This window comes from Periplaneta americana, chromosome 2 (genome assembly GCF_040183065.1).
Source record: "Periplaneta americana isolate PAMFEO1 chromosome 2, P.americana_PAMFEO1_priV1, whole genome shotgun sequence".
Taxonomy (NCBI): Eukaryota; Metazoa; Arthropoda; class Insecta; order Blattodea; family Blattidae; genus Periplaneta; species Periplaneta americana.
Window position 1 is genome coordinate 89,320,261 of NC_091118.1, and position 27,737 is coordinate 89,347,997.

Sequence of the window (27,737 nt, forward strand, 5' to 3'; positions counted from 1 at the left end):
TAAAGTGAATGCTAACATTTATTAATTAGATTTTATTAAAAATATAAAATGCACTGTACATTGCTGTTGTATTTATATTATACATGTAACATAGTGTACATTGTAATTTGTTTTAATACAGATACGCTATAGCATATTATTATAGTACATATTTGTACACACTGTTTACATTATACATATGTTAAATAAAACTTACGAATAAAGTAGAAATTGGTTTTGTACGAATGCTTTTCTTTTTATTATAACTGAATTTTATGAAGTGATTTGTAGTTTGTATTTTATTAAATGCTTCCTAACTGAAGGTTTCCTTTTTAAAGTTGAGGAACTATTACGTTATCAAGCTTTACAAAAGAGGAAGCGTTTAAAACAAAATACCTACAATAATATACTTATCCCCATTATTTTTCCTAAAAGTACAGAGTAAAATGAAGATGTTCTCTGAACGGTATAATCCTCAGAACGATTACATATTGTTTTGGACAAGTTTCTTCTGCAATTACGGCTGCCGAGTAGCTCAGCCGGTGGAGCAATATGGCTGCAGGCTGGAACTCCACCTCCACGTCACTCAAACGCCTTCAGGGGTGTGTAAATGGGGTACATTTGCGTTATATTGCACTTCATTGTTTTTATTTTCTCGAATAATTGAAACAATATAAGTTATTAAATTGTCTGTGCAGTACATCAAATATATGCTAATAAGTATAAAGGTTTTATGTTTTAAAAATACACACATATTTTTGAAAGAATTCATCTCGAGCACAGCTTCCATAGTTTCTTTGATGCATTACCATGAAAATAATCTCCTTTTGTCCTAGACAGGTCTAATAAAATATTTTGTTGACAAATTAGATATCAGACAGACTTCCTCTGAGGTTATCAGTTACCTGATAAAAATTTTTCTACTCATAATTCTATGGTGTGCTGTAAAAGGACGTAAGTAAGACATTGGTGATTTAGAGTTGTTACCGCCATATGAATAGAAAAAAAATGTACTTCTTCAGATTGTATAAAGGGCTTATGTCTATCCTCTTATATAGTGATGTAGTGCGTCAGATTTGCAACCCATCTTAAGCATATTGGTCCTCATTTCAAACCTTTCTTTTGCTCTACTGAAAACTCACAATTTGTTACTTATGCCTCTTTTATCACGCACCATAGAATTCATTCCCAACTGGTATTCCTTCAGTCCATGGGACTTCCTTCTCTGTTAGAATTCGGATTTTTGTGAAACAGACCTATAAGTCGCTTGCAACGTACAAACATCCTCTCTGCTATTTTCCACACAATTCTTAATTTTTAGTAAATAAAAATCCGATTAATCATAATTTTTGTCTTTCATTTTACTCTATTGTAGACTGCGCGTTAAGACGCATCCTTTTTATTACTGTTACGCAAGTTGTGTGATTCAATGTATTTTTGTTGTTGCAACATATACTTTAAAACAATTACCCATGTTTTAACTTGCACTAAAGGAGCCTTGATTAAGTGTTTTATTTTTGTTATTTTATAATGTGAAGCTGTATGAGGGGCTGAAATCATTCGAAGACATTAAACATAATGTGAGAAAAGTTGTGGTGGATAGCAAAATTTGACGAATTGTGGTATGGACTACAAATTCCTTTCATTTTGGGACCAGATTTCAAATCCCAGCGATTCCTAATGGAGTTATGGTGGACGAGGAAATTGTTGGGAAAGATCTCTAAATATTCACATTTTCTACGATTCTCTAATTTCACCATAGTTCATAATAATTATTCCTATTACTAGTGTAGAAAGCAACTGAAAGGTACTGCACCATTTCATATTGCAGAATACAGACTCTTTGGAATTTCTACAGAGCAAGAAACAGTAGAAATTTTTTTTGGAGTTTAAGTCCACGACCACATACGTGACACAGAATTATGGATTGTGAACTTAATAAATTTCAAACATGTTTAGTTTTTGTCGACATACTAAGAACAGAATAAACTTTTTACAATAAAATTATTTATTTTCTGTATGAAGAAAGGTGAGAAAAGAATAATTTAATTTTCAAAGAAGTCAGCGACAGTTCTGGAATATGTGTTCACAGAATACAAGCCAGCATCAACGTAACTATTTGAGGTGTTGTATGGAATATCCACATCCCCTACTACCGTGAATCCTTCGTCTTCTGTCCGTTGCTCACCCGGTAACTTGGTACCCAAGAATCTTTCCGCCAATGACGGACCTGGTTTAACAAAGATACGGAGACCAATTGGGTAATTTCTCTCCTGAGGAACTATCTGCCCACTCTGAGAGCCTTGCGATACTTGCCCACTAGATACTCTGTCACTATGCTGCCGAAATTCTGACTCTTGTGAAAACCCTCCGTCGAATCTTGTATCAGAAGAAACGTCTTGTTGTCCCTGTACAAATCCATCAAACTGTCCTTCGTCAGGACGTCTCGGGGAAAATTCAGGTTGCCCTACAAAATCTCTGTCATTTGGTAGTGCCTGAGGTTGTCCTGGTGGTTCATAAGGTCCTTGACTAAACTGAGGTGGAGGTGAAGGTCTTTGATTAAATTGAGGTGGAGGTGAAGGTCTGTCATTAAACTGAGGTGGAGGTGAAGGTCTTTGATAAAATTGAGGTGGAGGTGAAGGTCTTTGATAAAATTGAGGTGGAGGTGGAGGTAAAGGTCTCTGTTTAAACGGAGGTGGAGGTGGAGGTAAAGGTCTCTGTTTTAACGGAGGTGGAGGTGGAGGTGCAGGCCTGTTATTAAATTGAGGTGGAGACGAAGGTCTTGTTGGTGGTAGATATGTTCTTTGGTTGAACTCGGATTGAAATGAAGGCCTGTTGTTTCCTCTTGGCACCTCTTCTGACCGTCCTTGACCAGAGAATTGGGTTAGTCTGTTTTCCGATGGTCTTGTTTGGGGAGCTCCTATGTTAGGAGTACCGTAAACAGGAATCGGGAGTTTTGTTCTGGATGGTCCTTCATTAGTTCGTTGAAATCCTCCACGATTAATATTCCTTTGCTCTGAATATGTATTTCCCCTAAATTGGTTTGAAAAACTTTGTTGACCTTGGAAACTGCCTCGGGTATCTTCCGCTTGATCTCTGTTACAATTACATTCTCTCGTGCCTCCTCTGTTGTTTGATTGCCCTCTTTCATATTCTCTAAAATTATTTGCAGTATTATAGTTTTTTGTTGCATAAACATTTCCTTCGAAATCATAAGATTTATCACGACTACCTCCGCGCACAGAATTGTTTGGGTTCTCGTAGCGATAGCCCTCTCTGTTTTGACGAGATTGTCTTACGTGGCTATCCTCTTGAGATCTCGATTCTGAATTATATTCTTGATCGAATCCCCGTGGATTTGCTGTTCGACCAACTCTATTGGGTTCCGAGAGGCGTATTACATCTTCTTGACCGGGTGGTTGGTTTTGGTATTTGTCTAGTACACCACTGCTGCCTGTAAAATAACATTATAAAGTTACACAATTTAGAATAAGAGTAGAGGTTTGAAGTTAGGATTGACGGTTTTCGTTATTAATAGAATATGGAAAATGACTCGTGTCGAAGATCTTATAGAAGCTGTTACTAATAACTAGTTAAAATCATCTTTTCTTAATACACAATCAAAATGTAAGAAGAAAAAATTTTCTATTTCATCTCTCTTATTTGTGTGATTATTTTTCTAACAACATGTCAGTTTCTTTAGTTACCATAGAAAACATGTTTCGGTTACTATTTTAAAATTGTAAATTGATGTACGCAGGTTACTCGGCACACTTAATCGTTTAAGAAATATATTTAAGAGTGCTATGGTAACAGATGTTTTTGACAATTGCATTAATACTTTTGCACACCTCAATCATTTCGAAAACATTTACATTTTTCACCAATATTATTTTCTAAGATATCTTTAATTGAAACTTATTTTTAAGACATGCCAGCCTTATTTAGGTCTTAGCCTGTACCTCTATCTGGACTATAGATCTGATATTTGATATATTTACAATTTTATAGAAGGATATATGACGGAAATCTGGGGTACTAGGTCATTATGCTACCTCTATACCTAATACAACATAGAGCAATGAATTTAAAATAAAGGTTAGAAGCCAGGGCTGTGATTCCCAAGCAGCTTTGAAATTTTACCCAGGATTTCACGTATGTTTCGGCGTTTTCCTGAAATTCGTTGCTCGAATTTCCTAAGGGCAACTCTGTAATAGAAATGTTCCTTTACTTCTCCTATTTATTTTCATCCTTTCTTTTTAAGCAATTTACGCTTTTCAAATTCTGGTGTCTGTGCTCAAACAAATACAAACTTACGAAATTATGAGATTTTGCGGTTTCACGCCGATGGACATATGAAAATAACTTTGGGATATGTAACCATGTGTGGAGGTTTAATTTCCGCGACATTTCGAAAGTACTGACAGGTTCGACCGAAGGATTTCAATGTTCGAGAAATTAAAATCTGGCCTAACCAAGCAGGTGACTTTCAGTTTCGGGCATGAAAGATGATTGGAGCGTTAGCTACAAATAACTTACGAGGGACGTCGCTACTATTCTTGACACTCAGGACTTTCAAGTCGCCACCGTCGTCGGAAGCTGCCAATAAATACTGTGACGTGCCGTCCTTGCTTATGAATCTGAACTCTCCTACGATGAGGGGTTTCACATCTGAAAACGAAAAAAAAGTCCGTATTATCACTGAAACATTTATATACGATATCGTAAAAGACCGAGAACTAAGTCTCTAGCCTAGTAGCCTGATCTGTAACTATATTAGCGTCTCTGTTTGAGAACATATTTTCAAATTTTCCAGAGTAACGTAGGTAATGATTCTAACGAAACATATTTTTACGTGCCTGTGTTAATATACAGAGTGATTCACGAGGGTTTATCAGCACTTACGGAGCTTATTTCCGAAGACATTGTAATAATTAGAATGGACTATGGCAGTAGTCAATCATAGTTCCACTCTACATCATACGAAATTATGAAATTAATATCTTTACACCAAAGATCATTAACAATTAATTGGTATCTTGTAATAAATTTTATTGTTATGTTCTATGTTTATATGACAACTTTTGCTCAGAATGTCTTCGAAAATAAGCTCCGTATGTGGCGGTAAATCCTCGTGAATCACCCTGTATACAGTATATACGTGATAGGTACCACAATTGCAAAATACGAAATGTAATATAATGTTGTTTAATCAACTGTCTCAAGACTTCAGTAACTCAAATTTCATCCGCCTTTGTACAATACCTTTCAGTAATTCAAATTTCATTCGACTTGTACAAACCTTTTAAATAACTCAAATTTCATTCGCCTTTGTACAATACGTTTGAGTAACTCAAATTTCATTAGACATGTAAAGTACTTTTGAGTAACTCAAATTTCATTCACCTTTGTACAATACACTTGACTAATTCATGATGTTACAAGTAGTCACTGAACTTTAAACTAGTAATAAGCGTAGTAATTTGATAAATCATTTAAAATATACGTCTTTGTTCCAATTTTTCATGAATCTAAAAATTGTAAAATGTTATATAGTCAAGTATTTCAATTTAATGTAATGCTCAAACAAAACTTAAATAGAAGAATAGAAAATTCGAACCTTTCTGCTGCTGTTCAGACTTGGTGAGTTCCAAATTGGATCCAGACGTCGTCGGACGACTCCTTTCAGCATTGAAATCTCCTTCTATTTGACAGGTTATAATGCAGACGCCAATGAACGCAACGAACATCTGAAAAGTAATCATTAAAACTGACATTCCATTGCTTCAATATTACTTTTAGGTTTTCACAAAACGTTTCTCATATATATATATATATATATATATATATATATATACATATATATATATTGGGTATGTGGTAATCTATTTTAAACTACAGGAAGAATATCTTACCAAATTCAAAATGATTAACTAAGCCAACAATTTTCCACCAAAAGAACAATGATTTGGTTCACGGATATTTTTATAATATTTGAGATCGATAAAACTGTTACAAAACTAATAAAGCTAATCGTAGCCATTACGGAAATGGTACAAAAAATATTGTACCTTAATCTAAAAACTAATTACAATCTATGTAATTACATCTTCAATTGAAAACTACAATCTATGTAAAATTATACCTTGAATTGAAAACTTTTTCGGGCAAGAGTATTAAGGCTTAAATATATCTCACGCACTTTCAAAACTAACGTATCCCTGGTTGTTATGGAAATAGAGAAAAGGAAAAGTAACTTAAGTGATATAAGAAAAATCTTCGGATTAAATAAATCTGGGAGAAACAGACCTTTAATAACTCAAAATGTACGTTTAGGATTCATTTCATATTCTCTCTGTCCATTTCACAAGCTCTGTTGTTCCCCATGTCCACATTTAAAATGTTTCAAATAAAAAAAAACCTACGTGGGGGAAATCCGTTTGCCTACAGCCCACTGAGCGTCAAGGCCATCCATTCAACTGCTGGCCTCACGTCCACGTGCCTCAGCACAGATGGAAGATCATCCAACCCGTATGGGGATAACGTGTAACGTGTTCTTAGCATGATGATCCTGCGAAATCGGATTTTCCTTACTCACTATAGGTTTCCAAATTAATCGCGATGCTGGGTGATAAACTGTCTCGTATACTAGCCGAAATTTCAAGAGAAAATTTCTTCCTCAATAAAAAGTCTAACCAGCGCTCATTCCTTAACGCTAGTTCAAGCCTTGAAGCCTTAGGCACACAGATATGACGCGGGACATCTAGGTACAACCGACATTAAATAATACAAAAATGCTATACACCTGTCTGTGACCAGAGTTAAGAGAAATAGTCATAACACCTATCCCCCTCATCTCAGCTGAAAGTCAGGGTTCAATAGCAACAGTGCTATATAATACGAAGTTTCGTCAAAAAGTGCATATGTCACCTTCAATATGTCGTCAAGTTTCGTAATCACTATGGACGTATAAAACCTTGTTTGGAAGAAAGGCGCGAATCTCAAACAAAGAACTATTGTATTGTTGGAACATTTATTTAGTAAGATAGAGATTTTTAATGAAGGAGTAAACTGGGCGTGGAAGCGAAAAACATGAGAAGAATCATACACTATAATTGTTGTTGTTTATTGTTGTTTATTTTTAGTAAAATAACAGGTACAAAAATAGTCTTAATTCTTCCCTGAAGGAGTAAAAACTCGTGCTCAGGGAGTTATCTAACCACATATTTAACACATACAAAGGTAATTATTTGACACAAAGTGGGTCAAGAAAAAAAATAAGGATACGAGTAAATTAACTTTAAAAATGCAATTTCAATTTTAACAATTTAAATCATATAAATACATACACATATTAAATCAACATATATTCTTTAACTCCTAATGCTATTTTTTAAATTTCTGATACTAAAATTTTCCAAATTTGGGTATTTTTCAATTATTTTATTAAATAGGCTAACCTTGGACCAAAGTTGGTACCATGGCTAAGACCTGTGCTTGTGAAACACTTTGGTTCCTCTAGTCGAAAAAAAATCGGATCTTTTAGTTTCATATTTATGATGATACAATTTGAATTTATTACGATTTTTATGTATGAAATTTAATAAGGCAATATAATAAATCTGTTTAATTTTCAAAACATTAAAATCAGTGAACAAAAGCTCGGATGAGTAATCAATTGGTTTATTAAGGCATATTCTAATTACTCTTTTCTGAATAAGTTTTAGTGGAGTGAGATTAGAATTACAAGCATTTCTCCATCCTAAAATTTATGAACAAATAATAGTGATTTAAACCGTACAATTTTTTAATAAAGTTAATATCCTACTCTTTTGGAATGTTTTTGGTATGGAATCCACAAAACAAAAGTGTAGCTTCTTATTTTGGTGCTTAGGAAATAATTTCATTTATATCCATAGGCATGTGTAAGTCTATTGTATTCAATAAGAGTCTGGCTCGTCGGAAGAGAGGGCCAGATTAAATAAATAATTATGTATTTTTAAATGACAGTTGAAGAAAAAACTTTAATAGGAATTTAATTCGCAACCTGATAAAAGTAAGAGCCTACTGAATTGCTGGAGAATGATTAAGACGTATAATGAGAAACTATGCGTCACTTTCGTCACACTCTTTTTATACTACGGGATGCCTTAATGATGACCGCCAGTCATCTTGCAAGTAATGCCATGATAAGTAGGTCTACTCGTAAGTGATTTATGTAGAAATACATTAGAAATGCAGTTATGAACTGCTTCTTATGTTAGATTAACTATAATAAGTTAGTGTATACTAAACCATAAGATCATTAATTATACGGATGAAGAAGTTATTGTCTTTGACACTGTAATAACACAGTGTATTCATTTGCAAGAGTGAATTATTCAAGGCAAATTCTAGAATATTTCTTTCGATCTTAACATCAATAATCGTCGTGACTGTGTAAACAAGTGTCAATCCTCGAGTATTTAATAAAACTTCTGCATTTCACGCGAAAATATGTTTTTGAGTAGCATAAAAGTCATTATCTGAAGACATGGCTTACATTGCAGTTAACACGAAATTTAATGTACTCTTTCATGGAGTTGACGACCTTTGAAGAACACGTGTCAGGTGTAAACCTGACACGTTTTCTCAACTAGATTTTTAATTGGATTATTTTACGACGTTGTATCAATATCTCAGGTTACTTAGCGTCTGGATGAAATGAAGGTGATAATTAGGGGCCGGATGTTGATGACCTAAAAATATACTTAAAATGATCATTAAAATGGTCTTAAAATAATGAAAAAAAAATGGCGTAGAATTAAAAGAAATGACATTTAAATATTATTCATCGTATTCGCACCACTTCTTAAAAATTAGTCACCCTGTTTCAATGACTGCCTTGCAAATGTCGGAGTTGACTAGGATAAGGGAAAGAGCATGCAATAAAATGAAAGTTTTAAGGGAAAAGATTTTAATGAGGTTTACATTGTAGTTTAATCAGGGGTGGTCCATGTCAGTGCCTTCATTCTCCGTCTCTTCGTCCTTCCGCTATTCACTTTTGTTACCAGACCTTCCAGATGGGGAGGAAACAGTGAAAGTTTCCTCCCTTCCAAACATAAATATTCTTAAGACATATTCGAACCAACAAAAGAACAGTAGCGGTCAAAACCCTCACTTAACTAAGCTGTAGTCAAGCATTTTATATTACTTCTGTTGCGTGAGGTGAAGCCTTCAGTGAAATGAGGGATGGACTTTACAGTTTGTTTCAAACTATAAAACTTAAACTTCACTGTTATTCACTTATTCAGTAGGCAATTACTAGTAGGGCCTACTAATCATCTGTTTGCTTAGAAAAAGATTTAAAAGCCTATATGTAAAGAAGGAAGTAAAATGCATTCAAAATGATCTAAAAGTTCTTCAATATATTAAACATGACCAAAAATGCCGAAAAGTGTAAGAATGACCTAGTAGGCCTAGTTCAAAAAGTCAAAAAATGCAAAAAAATGCAAAACAAGGAATTAATTTTTTATGTTGATATTAACATAGAAAGGATTTTTATATTAATAGGCATCGTCCTAAAACGAAAAATGAGAAGATGACTTTTCTTCAATATCCGTCCCCTAATAATGCAGGTGAGTCCGGAGTACAGCACCGAAAGTTACCCAGCATTTGCTCGTATTGGGTTGAGGGAAAACCCCGAAAAAAAAACCTCAACCAGATAAATTTCCTCAACCGGAATTTCAACCCGGGCCATCTGGTTTCGCGGTCAGAACGCGCTAACCGTTACTCCACAGGTGTGCACACAAAGGTGGACTTAAGTGGTGTGGATTCGATATTGCCTTAGGTCAAGGTACGAAAGAGAATGAAGGTTAGGTGTGTTGATTACTTGCTGGTATCGTTCTTAAAACCCTTTGAGTTATTTAGGCTGTAAATTTGAGATCAATGGACAGGTGTAGAAGTATGTATAGAAAAAGAAACTAATGTAAGATTAGAATGAATATGTGTGATACAGAAGTCAGTTAACAAATGGGAAACATTAGTAATTCTAAAACTGAAATAATTATTGTACAAAGTAACATAATGATGTGTTCTCTCCAAGATGTCCGAAATAATGACCTTTTTCGTTTGTACTGTGAGGTTGGCAATACATATTCTCCTTTTGTAGGCCTACCGTTAGAATTCTCCTGAATTAGTTTCTGTGGAATACGTAAGATGCATACAGTGCATAAATTGAAGTGGGCCATGGTATGGCAAACAACAATGCTACAGTTAGTTTGTACTTTGTTTCATTTATTGTTTGAAGCTATTGAGTTATTGTTTTGAGTTGAGTAAGAGTTGAAGAAGATAATATTATTATTTATTTTTATTGTGATATTGATACCGTATTCTTTGAAAGTTGAATGAACAAAGCTTTTCATGCTTAATATACATACATTACACTTTATAAAACACTATTCAAAATATTAAAATAACTAATAAATACCTGTAAAATAATCTGAAATTTGCATATTTTATTTACAACTGTACAGCATTTACATAATAAAATATACAGTTAATTAAATATCTGCATGATTCTTTTACTGGAATGTTTTAAAAGCCTACATCAACAATATAGTCCAAATATTCTACCTTTTCCTTCAACAAATCTTTGTTTCTTAATCGTTACCTTCAATATGAAATTTTCTAACTGGATTTTTAATGCGGGTGCGTTGTAGGAATCCTACATTAAAACTAACTTAGTAACGTCCCTCAGGCGATCTCATTCCTGTTAAACTCTGTCTCACACGCACACGCACGCACACATTTGTTCGGATCGAATTTCTGCACATTTAAAGGACAAAACAAAAATTGTTCCAATCATTTATTATAATACACTGCTCTCTTAAATTGAACAAGTATATCGGGAATTAAATCAAAGGCTTTCCCAAAACACGCTAAGAAATATTCAATATAAAACAGATTTTAACTCGAAAAGGAAGCAAACACGAACAAAAATGTATTAAACCTTTTTGTTTGTAATATTTCGAAGAAAAACCCGCTGAAATTAATGACATTACTTACGGCTCACCCTATATAGATCCCCAGATGTTACTCAGATGTGTAAATCTTAATTTAACATTCCTTTTAATGACTGATACTCTTAAGATATCATAAGTTAATGATACGATGATTGATATCAAATTGATGCTACATTGAAAATATTCAAGACGAAAAGTATTGAGAGAATGTACCTTCACAGTGTCCCTATCCGCTGCGAATTATAGATTATTTTTCCAAGGTTTTAATCTTCGTAAAGAAAACCTTAACTTTAAAATGTAGAGGTGCTTATCGGGCAGCACAAAATTTATTCCAAAGCACTTCAGTCCAAATAAGCTTTTTTGTGCACCCGTGATTAAATGGGCTGCTTGCTCGTGTTGATGGTGTTAATTATGAGAATGGTGTTGATGGCGATCATACTTCGTCTCTACGTCCATCATAATCTTCATAGTAACTGTACATGGAGCCAAAAATTTTGAATTCATAAATTCGAAATACATTTAATAAGGAATTTCCCATAAGAATGTATCTCCATTACCATCATGTTCTCATGTAAACCATTTCGTAGATTAAATGTTCTAAATGATGTTTATTGTTATTTGCAGCCATAAGTAAGAAATAATGCATAAGGTGCCTCTTTTTATTTACATCTATATATATAATTTGAACTGGTAATGGAAATTACGGGAAAACGGCTGAACGGATTTTAATAAATGATCACTCATTTTGAAGCTTGGAACCCAAAGTTTTTCGGAAAAATAGTAGTTTTCAGTGAAATGTCAATTTTCCTACATCATTTTCCTTTTATCCAAAATCCATCTTTCGTCAGTTTTGAGAACTAATTAATTGCATTCACAGCCAACTTGATGTTCGCTTCCTTAAGCGAAGCGAGCATCAAGTCGGCCGTGTTGCATTTCAGAATAAAATAAAACACACACTACAATAAACAATAGGCTATTACACGAATGCCATGACCTACAGGATTGCTGACATAGAGTTCAGACGGCTCAGATTCTTTTCCATCATAATGCCAATATGTCGATCTTCATTTGTAAAATTTTTTGATAACGTATAGAAAATAATTTACAGGTCTGATTCTCTGGTCTGTAGTTTTCCGAGTACAGCTGTGTATTGGATATTAAGAACTAAAACTTAAGAATGTTTGGTGACATTATTACCATTAAAAATGAAATATTATTATAGTTAATGCAACACATAATGCTATACTGATATATGAAAGTGAAACCTTTTGGGGCTTTATGTAAGTAGACGCAGAGAAAGAATATTTTAAATTAGATCTTCATTTCTATAATTTACTGAGTAACGGCTATAGGCCTATATAAACTTATGTTACTGAAAACTATGAAACTTACGTAAGGTAACAATATTGTTATTAAAAATGAAATACTTTTACAATTATTAATCAAGTGCTGTGGGTCCTTTTCATATATGTAATGGCAGTGTGATATAGATATTTATATGTCTGATTCTCTAACTTTCCTTGGTAGTAATTGAGTCATGGATCCTATTTTAGCTGCGTCTTTAAACTACATCAAAATAAATTTCATATTTCTTTGGTTTAATTGATTAGATTTGTAATCGCTGCCAAGCATATTTTGTTGTAGGGAAAATAGCATGCCATTTCACTTCTTGCTACCGTGATGAGTAAGTTTATTTCCCGCAACCAGCAACAAAATAAACACTGAAACTGCTAGCGATTTACGATGGACAGTTTTTTATTTAGGGCGCATATAAGATTCTACAACTCTGACATATCATTCGCCTCATTTTCCACATCTCAGCAATAAATTCCTCACAACAGCCTATATTACAGAAAATATACGAAATAACATTCATTGTTACACAAATTAATCCAGCAGTATTTGATAGACCAGTATTGTCTGGAAGAAGCGCAAAAAATTACAATTCATAAGAAAAGACCAAAAGGTATTACTTATAGATAAAATAAGAGGCCTACAAGATTTTGTAGTCTCTTTATCACCTCAGCAAGTTCTCTTAGTGGGAAAAAGTGATTCTGCCCTCTACATTTCAGGGTAGTTCACGAAACATGCAGCAGCTATAACAAGATGCTAAGTCTTTTGTTCAAAGCATGACAAACCTTACATTTTCTTAACTTTCATATACAATCCGCAATGACCCGAAATAGCTACTGCATTACTCCCACATGAAAAACCCACTGATCATCCTGACATTGTTACTAGTGATTTCGCATTGAAACTCAAGAACTGAAGACGGATAGGTTCAAGGAAAAAGGGTTTGGCAAAAAAAGAAAACATTCAGAGGGAGTATGTTTCACTATTATGGAAGCAAATGACTATCAAAATGTCTGGTATTCTTCATTGAAAATAAATCTGAACAATTTTTATTTGAACTTTTTATGGACCTAGTTTGCAGCAATTGCTGCACAAGCCACTAGTAGTATATAAATTTGAAATATATTGCCTATAGCGACAACAGTAAAATAGTTGAGTTTCCAGAATCCTTCACATGGTATCCTTGGCCTTGCTAGCGTAAGCTATGATTACCTGCACCAACAAGTCTGGCTCTTCTATTACATTCCGTCACGACCTCAGAATAGAAAACTGTTAGGTGTTCTGGCATCATCCCAAGGCGAAGAAGATGAAAGTTAAATAATTTGAAGGCGTCGAATTACGTAATGGGGCACGAAAAAGTAGTACTGTGTGGAGGTTATTGCACCAAACCAGAACGCATTTCTCACATGTGGGATGTGCGTACATCCAGCTCCTAGAAAGTCTCACACTCGTGCAATTTAATTTCATGCTGGAAATAATAGCCAGCTGTAGTGAACGCAAAGGTCAAGGGTTGAAATCCCTTGTCGTCTCGTGTTAATGTGATGTCCTATGTTCTCTTAAGAACTCACAATACCATACTGACTTAAAAAGAGTTCCAGTAATGCAATTGTGAGTAATTAAAAGTGGGCAAAAGTGTTAATAGAACAGCATTACAAGAAATGTTGATATATGATTATCATTATTATGACTAATATACGTAAATGAACGATCATACGTTTGTGAAGAGAAGAGAAGAGAAGAGAAGAGAAGAGAAGAGAAGAGAAGAGAAGAGAAGAGAAGAGAAGAGAAGAGAAGAGAAGAGAAGAGGGGAGGGGAGGGGAGAGGAGAGGAGATGAATATAAAGAATAACAGAAGGTAATGAGGAAAAGTAGAACTATAGAAGGAAATGAAAGGTAATGGAGAAGAAAAGTGAATGAAAGATAAATATGGTGATGACAATGATGATGATAATGATAATGATGATAATTATCCCTGTAGGTCTACTGCTAATTTAAAGAAAAAAGAATTAAATTTTGCAGTATTGCATACTGAAATTAAAACGAAAATATTAAAGGAGAAACCATTGATTATGGTTATTCCAGTCATTTTATCAGCAAGAAGAGTAATGGAAAAAGCGATTTCTTCGGTAACTCAGTACTAGAGCGAGGACTTAACATAGTTCGCGAACTTTAGTTAGATCATCAATAATACAGGGTTCACACAATATACCTTTCTGGTTTTGAACACATGTAATTTACGTTTATGAGTTTCTGTTGCTATGTTTCTGGACTTCGAATAGGCGTTTGATAAGATATGGCACGATGGTTTGATATACAAACTACATCAATTAAACTTCCCTGAAACTTACATTCATCTGTTAGCTGACTACCTTCAAAATCGTAAATTTCAAGTTCGAATAGGAGCAGTCTTCTCTGCTATCAGAAACATCGACGCAGGCGTTCCTCAAGGATCTGTTCTTGCGCCTGTTCTTTACTCCATTTATGTCCAGGATATATCTGCAGTGCCGGACTGCCTACTTAGTCTCTATGGTGATGACCAGGCTTCGAAACTTTGGACCCGATACAATAAGTTTACTGTGCTTGTACTATAGGTTGTTGACTCGCTGCAGGTAGTGAAAGGTAGATATGTGTAGAGGTAACAACGTTGCTATTTAGAGTAGAGTACGGTAGTATGGGGAAACACACACATCTTACATTTTGAAAGTAAATATACATTACACAATGACAATGTCAAAAGAATGTGGAAAGCATTTATTCTCTTGTCCTTTATAAGCATTTGTGATTAATTATACACAGTGTTAATGGTGGAAATAAACATGTAGCAATTTTAATTTCTTCATCTATCCTATTGATCATATTTAGGAACTGCAGTTGTAGTACCGAATTGCAATGTACTACAAGATACATTTTCAGTGTCTCAAATGTACATCTTTTTCGGTTATCTGCCAAATACAATTTGTACTGTGAAAAGCTGCGCTCTACGTCGCAAGACGTGATAGGAGCAAAAAGAAAAGGCCTAACATCATTGCAGCATCTAAGAGACAGTCCTTTATTCTCGGGTGACTCTATGTGTACTAATTTGCAATATTTATATTACACAATGATCCATATCCGCTATTTTTACATAAAATTTATTTCCACTTCTGTTTTACACGTTCAATAACCGGTGTACTTGGTGTCTCATTAATTTTCTGTGTCATTTCCACAATGAATTTGAGGGCTTCCGGCATCTCTTGCTCTGACTTTTCTAACCGTGTAATAGTTTCAGAAACAGTTTGAAAATAGGTTTGTATGAAAACCAAATTATTCGTCAGAAGCTTCAAATCTAGAACGTTTTTCTTTGCGTACTTGTTGGCATTCATTCTAAAGTACCCCCACCCACTGTAGCCTACGCTTTACCACTATACTCAGTACGCCGTTATGCGGATTTCCCACTGAACTGCTCTATTGGGTCCGAAGTCTCGAAGCCTGGTGATGGTCATATTTACTAGACATTTTAATATCCATGTAGCTCGTATCAACATGCAAAATTACCTAAACATATTAACACAATGGACAACCAAATGGAGATTAATCTCAATTGATGATATTTTCACACGTTTTCCCAGGATTATAGATCAAGTGAGTATTCAAAACCAAATAATACCTTTTACCACATCAGTTAAATATCTTGGAATACTTCTAGACAAACTTTTATCTTACAGGGATCACATACAAAACATAAGAAACAAGGCATTTCAAAGTTACATGGCTCTCTATCCACTTTTCAAAAAGCCTGACTTTAAGGAAAGTGAAAGTCACCTATATACATCAGTCATCCGATCATACATCGACTACTGTTGTGAGATACGGGGTCAAGCTCATCCCCGTCACCTCAAGAGGCTGAAAGGAATTCAAAGAGCTGTCTGCAGAACAATCACTGGTGCGCACTACCTCACAAACAATGTCAAACGCTACAAATAAACTTCACATACCCTTCCTGCTTGCTCATATTAAAAATCTACAGACTGTTTATATGAATAAGGTACTTCTTCATGCCAACCGTCCACACCTGTGGAGTAACGGCTAGCGCGTCTGGCCGCGAAACCCGGTGGCCCGGGTTCGAATCTCGGTCGGGGTAGGTTATCTGGTTGAGGTTTTTTCCGGGGGTTTCCCTCAACCCAATATGAGCAAATGCTGGGTAACTATCGATGCTGGACCCTGGACTCATTTCACCGGCATTATAACCTTCACTTCATTCAGACGCTAAATACCCTGAGATGTTGATACAGCGTCGTAAAATAATTCACTAAAATAAAAAAAAAACGTGCCAACCCTTTACTAAGAGAAATAACATAACTTCAAGCAAATACTTTCGTCTATGACTGTCTTATTAATGAATTTAAAAATATTACCTACTTGTAATTCAATTAGTGTAATGATATTTTTTTGGAAAAGGCAAGGGTCCATAAAACCTGGTACTTATAATATAACATCTTAAAACGATATATATGTACAGGGGGAAAGTGAAATAATTTTGCAGATTAAAAGAGGCGATAGGGTACACGTAAATGCATGTAAAACCTATATTACGTTTTGTGATTAAATGCATAGTTAATTAGAAAATTAACTTTGAAGTTTCTGCAGTCTGGTAACATCGTCGCTAAAACATTCTGCTCGTATACAGATGTAAGAGGTCAACGAACTCGGTGAGTCTCCGTACGTAAGCTGCCAAGATGTTGCCACGCTTCGTGCGATGGTTTGAATTTATGGGTTTTTTAAATTAAATTTACACGTAAACCGTGCACGCTATGAAATACGGCAGAGGGATAAATTATTATTTATTAGATTTCCTATCGATATGGGCAAAAATCACGATCTACTCGCAATAGTTACCGAATAAGAAATTGTTAAACATTTGGGATTTTTTTTTTAACTATGAACTTTCCACCAATATGATATAGTTTTTTGTTACATACAACATGATCTATTAGCTCTGGAAATCTGCAAGTCTATTTCACTACCACTCTGTATATATATATATATATATATATATATATATATATATATATATATATATATATATATAAAATGAGTTTCTAAAACTACTACCCGTAGGGATTCCAGTCAACTGACACTTTCAGTTGGGGTTGTATACATACTGAATAAACCATGATCTAAATGCTCAAGACACAAATATTCTGATATCTGTAATGCAAAATTAATGCAACGCTGCAGATATTACTAAATTGAAACAAAGTTCTCAGTTCTGATTGACAGTCTGTGACTTCATAAGTGAAGGCTGACAACAAATTGATAAAAATTGAAGGTTTATTGTTAGAAAAGAAGAAAGGGAAGTGAGAAAATGAATTCAGAGAAAAAAGGAAGAGGAGGAGAAAGAACCAAGAAGATAAAAATAAGAAATATTGAGTTTCTTTGGCCGTTTTGACCCTTCTGTAGTTGCAATAGTATTCTGAAATTAGACACTGCTGAAAATACTTGTATACATGAATTACTTCTACGACAGTAGCTAATGCGATAATTAAGACGATGGATGATGGTCGCAGTCTCTATCTTCCTCCGCCCATTTCACCTATTGTTAAACAGACACCAATTATGTAGAAGTCTCTTTTTCGATTCCTATACAATATTCACTAAGTCGCAACACACCTTGAAACTCGAAGTCGTTTACATGTGACATCGTTTGACCCGACATTCCCTCGCCACGACACGGCCTGGGATACACAGCTAGTAAGCAAGTATTTTCCAACTTGAGGGTATGGGTGTTACAAGTGACATAGGAGTGGTAACATTGTCCCGTCATCATCTTAAATTTTGTAAATCAGATAGGATAAATGCCATTCCCTTTCTTCCTTCTTAAGTATGCATGTGAGAAAATGATGGGCTTTTCCGGTCATCAACTCTGTGTTATTTTTCAAACCTATAATTAAACTTTCACTTTCTCAATGTCTGTGCGTGGTTTCCTGAAAGAAGTGGGTTTCGAGAAAATACACGTTTACAATATTCCATATATTATCTAATACATTTGTGTATTTATAACTACGTACTTTCTCATTAAGATATGCTTCCACATTCATATCACTTAACATAACATAAAAAGCAATTTAATAGACACATTTTTCTTATAATGCCATGCATTGTGTCTATCATTACGAAATAACGCTGAGACTTCATGTACGGAAAATGATTATTCTCTTTATTTCAAAATCAGAGAACAGGTTCAATTATTTGTTTTAAGAGAGATCGTCTATTCGCCTTCTTCTATGTCTACCAGCATCGCAGTGCCCTTTATGCCACTATTTCTGGGGTCTGTTTTAGTTGTTAGAGTGATTTAATTTGCGTGTTTCTTTCCATATATCTGCTTTTGTCTGACGATGAATAAAAATAAACGCAGCCACTGACCTCATAAACTTCATCTCAGCGCATTGTAGTATATATCTCCTATAAAAAATCATCAAATGTTAAATTTTTTAAAACTACAGTTAAACACCGGTACTGCCATCATATTACATTACTACAGCTCATGCATCAAGTCACTCGCGATGCGCGGTAGGGGAACAACGTTTCTGTGGACGGGGTAGGACTAGAAGGGAAGGTCGGACGTGTGTCTACCGAGATCAAGACAAAGGCTAACCCATTCCCCTATAATTCGTAAGTAGACTCATCCCATCTCGTGCGCAGCTCTGTAGAAAGAGTGGGGGAGTGTCTGGACATATTGGTTGAGTTGTACATTGTTTATTTTCTTGTTTGTGTACTGATTATTCTTTTTACATATTTGTCTGGATTTCTTTAATTTAATTTTAATCCTTCATTCTGATTATCAGTTCATTAACAATTTATATTCTTAATTAATTCTCTGTTAATTTATTTACTATGTGGTTTATTTTTTCAGAAATGACCAATATTTTGGATAATATTGAGTCATAATTCTCTCTTGATTACTAAAATATACTAACTGATAGCAAATAAAATAAAATATTACAATGGAGTTGTCGTCCCGTATCGTAGCGTCGTGGTCTAAAGAAAGCACTATGCCTAGGAATAGCGTTATGTAATGCGCGCTGGTTTGAGTCTTCATGGGGAAAGAATTTTATAATGAAGTGTGGGACTGTATATGGGACTGGGGCCCATCCAGCATCATGATGGATTTTGGGAGCTACGATAGGTAGCGGTAGCGGAAATCAGCTATAACGGCTGGGCGAATCATCGTGCTAACCACACTGTACATCCGTTCTGAATTGATGATCATTCATCTCTGCTGAGATATGTGGACGTAGGCCAGTAGCCGGTTGATCGGACTTGGCCCTTCATTGGCTATCACACCATGGATTTTATTTTTCATTCAGGGCTGTATTTTTAATGGAGTTGTCATATGTCCAATCAGCTATAATAACTTAACCGACATTTTTCGATTTACAAGCGTTTGCAATGGGTTCACTAGAGGATTAACTCTGACGGTTCATCTCAATGTTGTGAACAAGCACCAGCGGGCGCCATGCACGAATATTGTTGGACTGTACAAAATGCTTACATACTTTGTTCATAAATATCGTATAACTTACATAAAATAATCCTCACTGTATATAATTTGTGTACTTTCAGCTAGAAGACAAGCATATGCCTCTGATTTGAAGGGATGTTTGATGTATTCGTACGGTAATGCAAATAAAAGCCTTTAATGGAGATAGGAAACCAATTCTGGAATTTTCCTTTCCTCTACTTCAATAGAGTAGTCAGAGAGCTTCTTTTGGCCCCTAAGTATAGCGCAGTGGTGTTTTGAACAACCGGTAAATTTTGCCTAGAGCCCCGTCGTTAAGTGACAGGGTCGTTAACATCCTGCAAAACTCTTAAAAAAGGCGACAGTAAGTATTTTAATTGCCAGAGAAGACCGACATTTATTTCAAAGAATTTGTTGTTATACCATTAACTATAATATTAATCTAGCATAACAGTTAATTTATGTTGTACAAATTATCTGATGTTTTTCGTAAATATAGAATCACACAGATAAATAAAACTTCCATTTTTATGACACAAATACACATGTGCATTTCTATTTACAACCAAACGAGCACATACATACAATGTGTAACAAGACCTCCCCAATAATTTTTGACGAATGATAGGTCACACAGACAGGATAAATTTTTGTTAAAGAACATATGCACTATAACACGTTATTAGGAGCTATGCATCTTCGTTATTTTTTTTTCTTTCATAAAAGTGAAATTTGATTTTCCACGCGTATTATGGCAATAATTTGCAACAGCTGTTCAGGTTCCATGTCCTGTACCTAATTACATTTTTAAACCTTCACAGAATAGATCGTCCAGCTCTGTCGAGCATAGTAAGGTAACGTTGGATCTGTCGGATAAGATGGAGTGAAGGCGCACTACACAGAACAACAAACGACGTGGGTACTCAAGTGTGGCAGGGATGATAAGACTAACTGAAAGCGCTCTACACACAACAAGAAAGTACAAGGGTACTGAAGTGTGATAGGGATGGTAAGACGGACTGTAGCGGACTACACAGAATAAGAAACTACATGGCTACTGAAGTGTTATATGGATGATAAGACGGACTGAAAACGCACTACAGAGAACAAGAAACTATATGGGTACTGAAGTGTGACAGGGATGATAATACTGACTGAAGCGCACTACAGAGAACAAGAAACTATATGGGTACTGAAGTGTGACAGGGATGATAAGGCAGACTGTAGCGGACTACACAGAATAAGAAACTGCATGGCTACTGAAGTGTTATAGGGATGATAAGACGGACTGAAAACGCACTACAGAGAACAAGAAACTACATGGGTACTGAAGTGTGACAGGGATGATAATACTGACTGAAGCGCACTACACAGAACAAGAAACTGTATGGGTACTGAAGGTGACAGGTATGAGAAAACTGACTGAAGCGGACTATACAGAACAAGAAGCTACATGAGTACTGAAGTGTGACAGGGATGATAAGACTGACTGAAGCGGACTATACAGAACAAGAAGCTACATGAATACTGAAGTGTGACAGGGATGATAAGACTGACTGAAGCGGACTATACAGAGCAAGAAGCTACATGAATACTGAAGTGTGACAGGGATGATAAGACTGACTGAAGCGGACTATACAGAGCAAGAAGCTACATGAATGCTGAAGTGTGACAGGGATGATGAAAACTGACTGAAGCGGACTATACAGAACAAGAAGCTACATGAATGCTGAAGTGTGACAGGGATGATAATACTGACTGAAGCGCACTACAGAGAACAAGAAACTACATGAATACTGAAGTGTGACAGGGATGATATGACTGACTGAAGCGGACTATACAGAACAAGAAGCTACATGAATGCTGAAGTGTGACAGGGATGATAAGACTGACTGAAGCGGACTATACAGAACAAGAAGCTACATGAATGCTGAAGTGTGACAGGGATGATGAAAACTGACTGAAGCGGACTATACAGAACAAGAAGCTACATGAATGCTGAAGTGTGACAGGGATGATGAAAACTGACTGAAGCGGACTATACAGAACAAGAAGCTACATGAATGCTGAAGTGTGACAGGGATGATGAAAACTGACTGAAGCGGACTATACAGAACAAGAAGCTACATGAATGCTGAAGTGTGACAGGGATGATAAGACAGACTGAAGCGGACTATACAGAACAAGAAGCTACATGAATGCTGAAGTGTGACAGGGATGATAAGACTGACTGAAGCCGACTATACAGAACAAGAAGCTACATAAATACTGAATTGTGACAGGGATGATGAGACTGACTGAAGCGGACTATACAGAACAAGAAGCTACATGAATACTGAAGTGTGACAGGGATGATAAGACGACTGAAAGCGCACTACACAGAACAAGAAACCACATGGGTACTAAAGTGTGGCAAGAATAAGATGGTTTCGAAGCGCATTACACAGAATAAAATGAACCGAATTTTGGGAGGGGGATACTACGACCCAGCATTACAAGTTTTCAAGTTGTGTTATTATAAAGTTCGCTTTGTGCCCAGATTTCGAAACAGGTAACCCCATTAGTCCCTAGGTAGCCGGCGTTCGAGGATTGCTGTAGAATGATGACGGAATGGAGAGATGCTGGCGGAATGATGTAGATACCTAATATGGGGAACTTGAGAACACAGAGAGAAATCTCAACTGCGACCTTGTCCGCCAGAAGTGTTATTATGATGTCACCGAGACTCGAACCCGGATCGTTTGCGTCAAAATTTGAAGATCTGACAGCTCAGCCATCGCAGGGGACGCACTACACAGAACTACAAACCTACTTACTTACTGTATTATGATAGGAATGATAACGCGGAATGAAGGTACACTACACGGACCAACAACAAACTGTAGCAGTGTAACAGAGATGATAAGGACTTGCGGTGCACAATTATGCAACATGCGCGGTGTAGAATGTGCTTCTAAAAAGGATGCATAATTAATGAACAACGTGTCATGGAACATAATTATGTTTCTTAAGAAAAAGTGATCCTTTATCTGTGACCTATCATTCTTCAAAGTTTGTCGTTGAGGTCCTGCTGCACTCTGTATACCTCTGGTAACCTCTGCACCAAAATGAAACTGGCAATAAATCATGAGGGGATTTGTGAAAAAGCCAAATAAGTTTCATCTCTAATATTCACCGTTTTAGTGGAAATCGTTACGTTTCTATGAAGCATTTAGCAACATCACGGCTACTGGAATAACTCTATGCAAGCTCGGCCTGCACTCCTAACCTTCCTCTCCCCCTCTGCTGTACTGAGTCGGTAACACGTGACGTGCGTTGGGTTGCAATGTTTATTTAAACGATTTTCACTATTATTCAATTTAAATGCATGGCTAAACTGTTTAATTTACAAAAAAAAAAAAAAAAAAAAAAAAAAAAAGATTCAAGACATTAACTGTTCAGATTATTTTTACCTATCTGCTTGCATAGGAATCAGCCGTTTCTCTTGGGCCGTTACCGCAATAGAGCGCTGCAAAGATTGGGCAAAGACTATTTTTTTTTTCCTGCTTAACATTGCTTCATCGATAGAAAAGTGTAATAAAATTTTGTTACTTTTAACGTGAAGAATCACCTCTTAAATTTTTAGTGATCGGTCCCCTTCCACTCTGTACTTGAGACATAGGCCCTTAGATTGAAAGTGGAGAGTATCTACTGTTCATGCGTTACACTGATATCTAGATTTTAACTACAACATATCGATTAGACCTATTGTCCGTTACTCAGGAGAAGACGAGCGGAAAGAATGTGACCTTCTTGACTATTGCTGCTGATTATTATAAACATCGCTCAGATAAGCATCCCAGTAGCCAGGTTATTACTAGTGTAGGAAACATGAGTAACCATGCGTATGGAAATTAAAGCTAAGTTGAACAGAAGGAGACCTATGTTTCCGCTTACTGCACTACAAATATTGCACGTATTGCACGTTATCTGTTCACATCCCTTCCTCCTCAGTCCGCTCTCGTCTTCTCCTGAGTCACCGACAGTATATCAGACATATGTGATCAATTTGTAGTTAGCTGTATAACATCCACTGACGTCACTCTGATTTCAAGATACACCGTGAGTTGTGTACACGCACGCACGCACGCGCGCGCGCGCACACACACACACACGCACACACACACACACACACACACGGGTCTAGCATTTCCCTACCTGTACTGACATTGGAGGATGACGTATCCGCGCATACACGCAACCACCTCGCAGTACCTCAGATGCACATCTTAGTCATTGCCCTTACGCTGGCGTACGAAAACAAGAAAAGCTTGAAGTGCGGTAGTGCAATCATGTTTTTCAGAGTGTTTTGCAGTTGGATATCTTTGTAAAGTAAAGCACTGCAATGTATAAAAATGAGTGACATACCTGAACTATTAGATTTGTTAGATATTTTATTGTCAAGACCATTATCAAAATACACAGTAGAACCTCACTAAGTCGGACTAATTGGGGGAAAACCCAGTATCAATTAATGAAAGTCCGAATTATGGAGAGAATTTAATGTAACAGGATTATATAGACAATTGAAAAAGAATAGTGATATTTCATTTTTTAATTACTAATCTAGTGGTTAATAATTCAATTTTACAAACATAATAAGGAATACAAAACAATAATTTAAAAAAGAATGAGCGTGAAGTTCTTCAGTCCAAATCAATTACTGCACAGGAAGCTTTGGAGTGACAAAGCACAATAGCCCTTAGGCTGCAGTCCTAGCCTTCGACCTCTCCTGTGTATAAAGGAAAAGAAAACTATTTTTTTCCCTCACTGTACTTGAAATGTCTATCTGTTTAGCCCGGCTGGGAAATTCTTTCAGACTTCACCGTTGACTTTGGTCTCGGAACCTGCCTGTGCGAGCAGCTGACTTAGGATGCATTTTGTGAACCTTCTTTTACTCTTGATTTGGTCTGATTAAATTAAAAATTCACTATGTCACTTACCTGTTTTTTCATGGTCTCCTAATTTGTTAAATTATGATATTTACATTATTTCACTTATTATTATTATTATTATTATTACTACTACTACTACTACTACTACTACTACTACTACTACTACTACTACTAATACTACTATTATGATAATTTATACACATAATATTTTCTTAATCAGTGTTTAAGCTGTAGCGTTCCCGTTTCTCTAAGTCACGCTATGCTAATGATATATACCTAGACACAAATATACACACATAGATAAATGTAGCTTGCATATATTTAAATACATGGCCTATGCATGCTTTCAGCATTCGTACATAATATAGGTCTACCGATTGTACAAAGTTACGCCGATCTCTATTCATGCAAGTATACTCCGTGTACAAGAATTAGTATTGTTACTATTATTTTGTTAAGTTTGGATCTTTTAGCAATTAAACATTTTAACGTAGAATGAGAAGCTAATCCCTCGCTACAACCCCCAACCTGGAGAGTTGGATGGGGTTCGACGGAGCGTGCAGAGAAAAAGACTAAGTGATGATGATGATGATGATGATGATGATGATGATGATATGGATAGAGAATTTGGCAACAATAGATTGGTATGGGTTGAAGGAGAACCATTGTATAATGGAATATTCCTAATAATAATACAATTATTGTTTTGTGGAGCTGTTGTTGAATGTGAGTAGACAGTATATATATAAACTGACGCTCGATTTCTATTGAAATTTAAATTATAATTTATTTGACGACGCTCGCAACTTCAGAGGTTATATCAGCGTCGCCGATATACCGGAATTTTGTCCCTCAGGAGTTCTTTTATATGCCAGTAAACTGGCATGAGCCTGTCACATTTAAGCACACTTAAATGCAATCGACCTGGGCCGGGATCGAACCCGCAACCTCGAGCACAGAAGGCCAGCGCTATACCGACTACACTACCGAGGCCGACGATTTCTTTTCATGCAAGTATGCACCGTGTACAAGGATTAGTATTATTAGGATTAGTGTTGTTATTTTGTGAAGCTTTTGTTGAGAGTAGATTGTATATAAAGTTACGCCCGATTTCTATTCTTGCAAGTAAACACTGTGTACAAGAATTTGTATTATCAGGGTTATTGTTATTTTGTGAAGCTGTTGCTGAGTATGAGTAGAATTACTTTTTTTTAGTATGTTGTTTTACGACGCTGTATCAACATCTCAGGTTAATTAGCGTCTGAATGAGGTGAAGGTGATAAAGCCGGTGAAATGAGTCCAGGGTCCAGCACCGAAAGTTACCCAGCATTTGCTCATATTTGGTTGAGGGAAAACCCCGGAAATACCCTCAACCAATTAACTTGCCCCGACCAGGAATCGAATCCGGGCCACCTGGTTTCGCGGCCAGACGCGCTAACCGGAGTAGAATTACTGTGTCATGGTTGAATCACATAAAGAAACGATACATCTTGCATTCAAAATAGGGTCTAATATTTACATACATTTTATAATATACATTAGTATACACGTGCATATATTCATAAAAAAGTACATATTTACGGGCATAAATCTGTGCAGCGACTTATACAAATTATGTCGTATTTGCACTTGCACATTTGTTTGGTCTTTTTCTCCGCGGGGAACAAAGCAAGCGTGTGAAGTTATTTTGCACCGACCTGAGTTAGCCAGCCCATGTCGTCTTCTTGGGTTCCTCACAACTCCCTACCTGCGGAGTCCGGCACCTAGAGAAAGACATGATCGCACGAGCGCATCTCTTAAGCAACCCCCACTCCGTGTGCGGTGGCGTGAGGTGGGGACTCTTCTACAGTCAAAATTCGGCCGCAAGTGTAGAAACTTTCATATTTGACTCCAACAAAGTTATAATAAATAACTGAATAGAGATGAAAGATATAAGACACGTTCATTACCAATTGTAACCGTTCAGCATTTGACATGCATAACAACGTGTCGGAAAGTCCACGCATAACATTTCGCGAGTGAATAGGAACTGCACAGATGTTTTAGGTTTCCGCAGTGTAAAATGTGGTCAAAGTCGGTCCTCACTGGATAGGTCAAGGAGTAAACAAAAATGCCATATGGTTCTGCGAATGCAAGGGGCCTTTGTTAGTGAAGAAATTTTAGATTTTAATTAATTGATAAATAATTTTTAAACGAACTTAATATATGAAGGATACACGGGAAAACGATGAATGTCACAATTCTGTTAAGGATGATGTCATTATCTCATTCAATAGATTACTACAAACTTTATTGTTGTTCTTATAAAAACTGGTAAAAAAGAGAATTATCACCATAGATGCAGTCAACTTTTCCTTCATTTTCAATAGTAACAGCAATAATTTTGCAGTAATATAGCTACTGAATTAGATTATTATCTCACCCTTGACAGAAATGTGACATTCACAGGCTTTTCCCCTGTACAATTCATATGGTTTGACGTTTCTCAATGCTATTGTACATTTTATGGTTTATTTAAGTATCCGCTGGAAAATACAAATTTAGATTTCGAGTACATCACCAGCTGGTATGTCCAAAGTGTTTCTCTCCTCGTTAAGTCGTCGTCAAGATGGCACAGTAGCTGATGATGATGATGATGATGATGATGATGATGAGGATGATGATGATGATGACTACAAGAACTATGGCGATGGTAGTCTTCAGCAATATAATTATCATCGTCATCAGCTATCATCGATCATTCCTGGCTAGGTCGTGATGAAATTTGTGGCGGACAAATCATATATTACAGAGTTGTTCTCGGGGTACTTCCGTTTACCTCATATTATTTCACCAACACCTTCCATCTACCCTCAATTCATCTATCATTTTCTTAGTTAAAAATAGGCGTGTGTGAAGTCTTGGGTGTTGTACAGATTTTCGATGCTGATAAAGGAGGGGCTTGGAGCTGCGGTCCTGGTGTTTATCAAGC

At 36.1% G+C, this 27,737-nt stretch overlaps 1 protein-coding gene across 1 annotated transcript; it reads right to left on the bottom strand.

Moving 5' to 3' along the window:
* LOC138694407 (uncharacterized) lies at positions 1–26,552 on the bottom strand. Its single transcript, XM_069818101.1, has 4 exons — positions 26,464–26,552; positions 5,600–5,729; positions 4,519–4,650; positions 1–3,433 (listed from the first exon to the last, which is right to left on the bottom strand). Exons 1-4 carry the CDS (start codon positions 26,479–26,481, stop codon positions 2,025–2,027), a joined length of 1,689 nt encoding a protein of 562 aa, XP_069674202.1. The 5' UTR covers positions 26,482–26,552; the 3' UTR covers positions 1–2,024.
* Between the last annotated feature and the right edge of the window lie 1,185 nt (positions 26,553–27,737).

Coding starts and splice junctions, on each gene's coding strand:
- LOC138694407 (XM_069818101.1), bottom strand. Junction 4,651..5,599: donor GTCTGAACAGCAGCAGAAAG/GTTCGAATTTTC, acceptor TTTCGTTTTCAG/ATGTGAAACCCCTCATCGTA. Junction 3,434..4,518: donor GAATAGTAGCGACGTCCCTC/GTAAGTTATTTG, acceptor GTTATTTTACAG/GCAGCAGTGGTGTACTAGAC.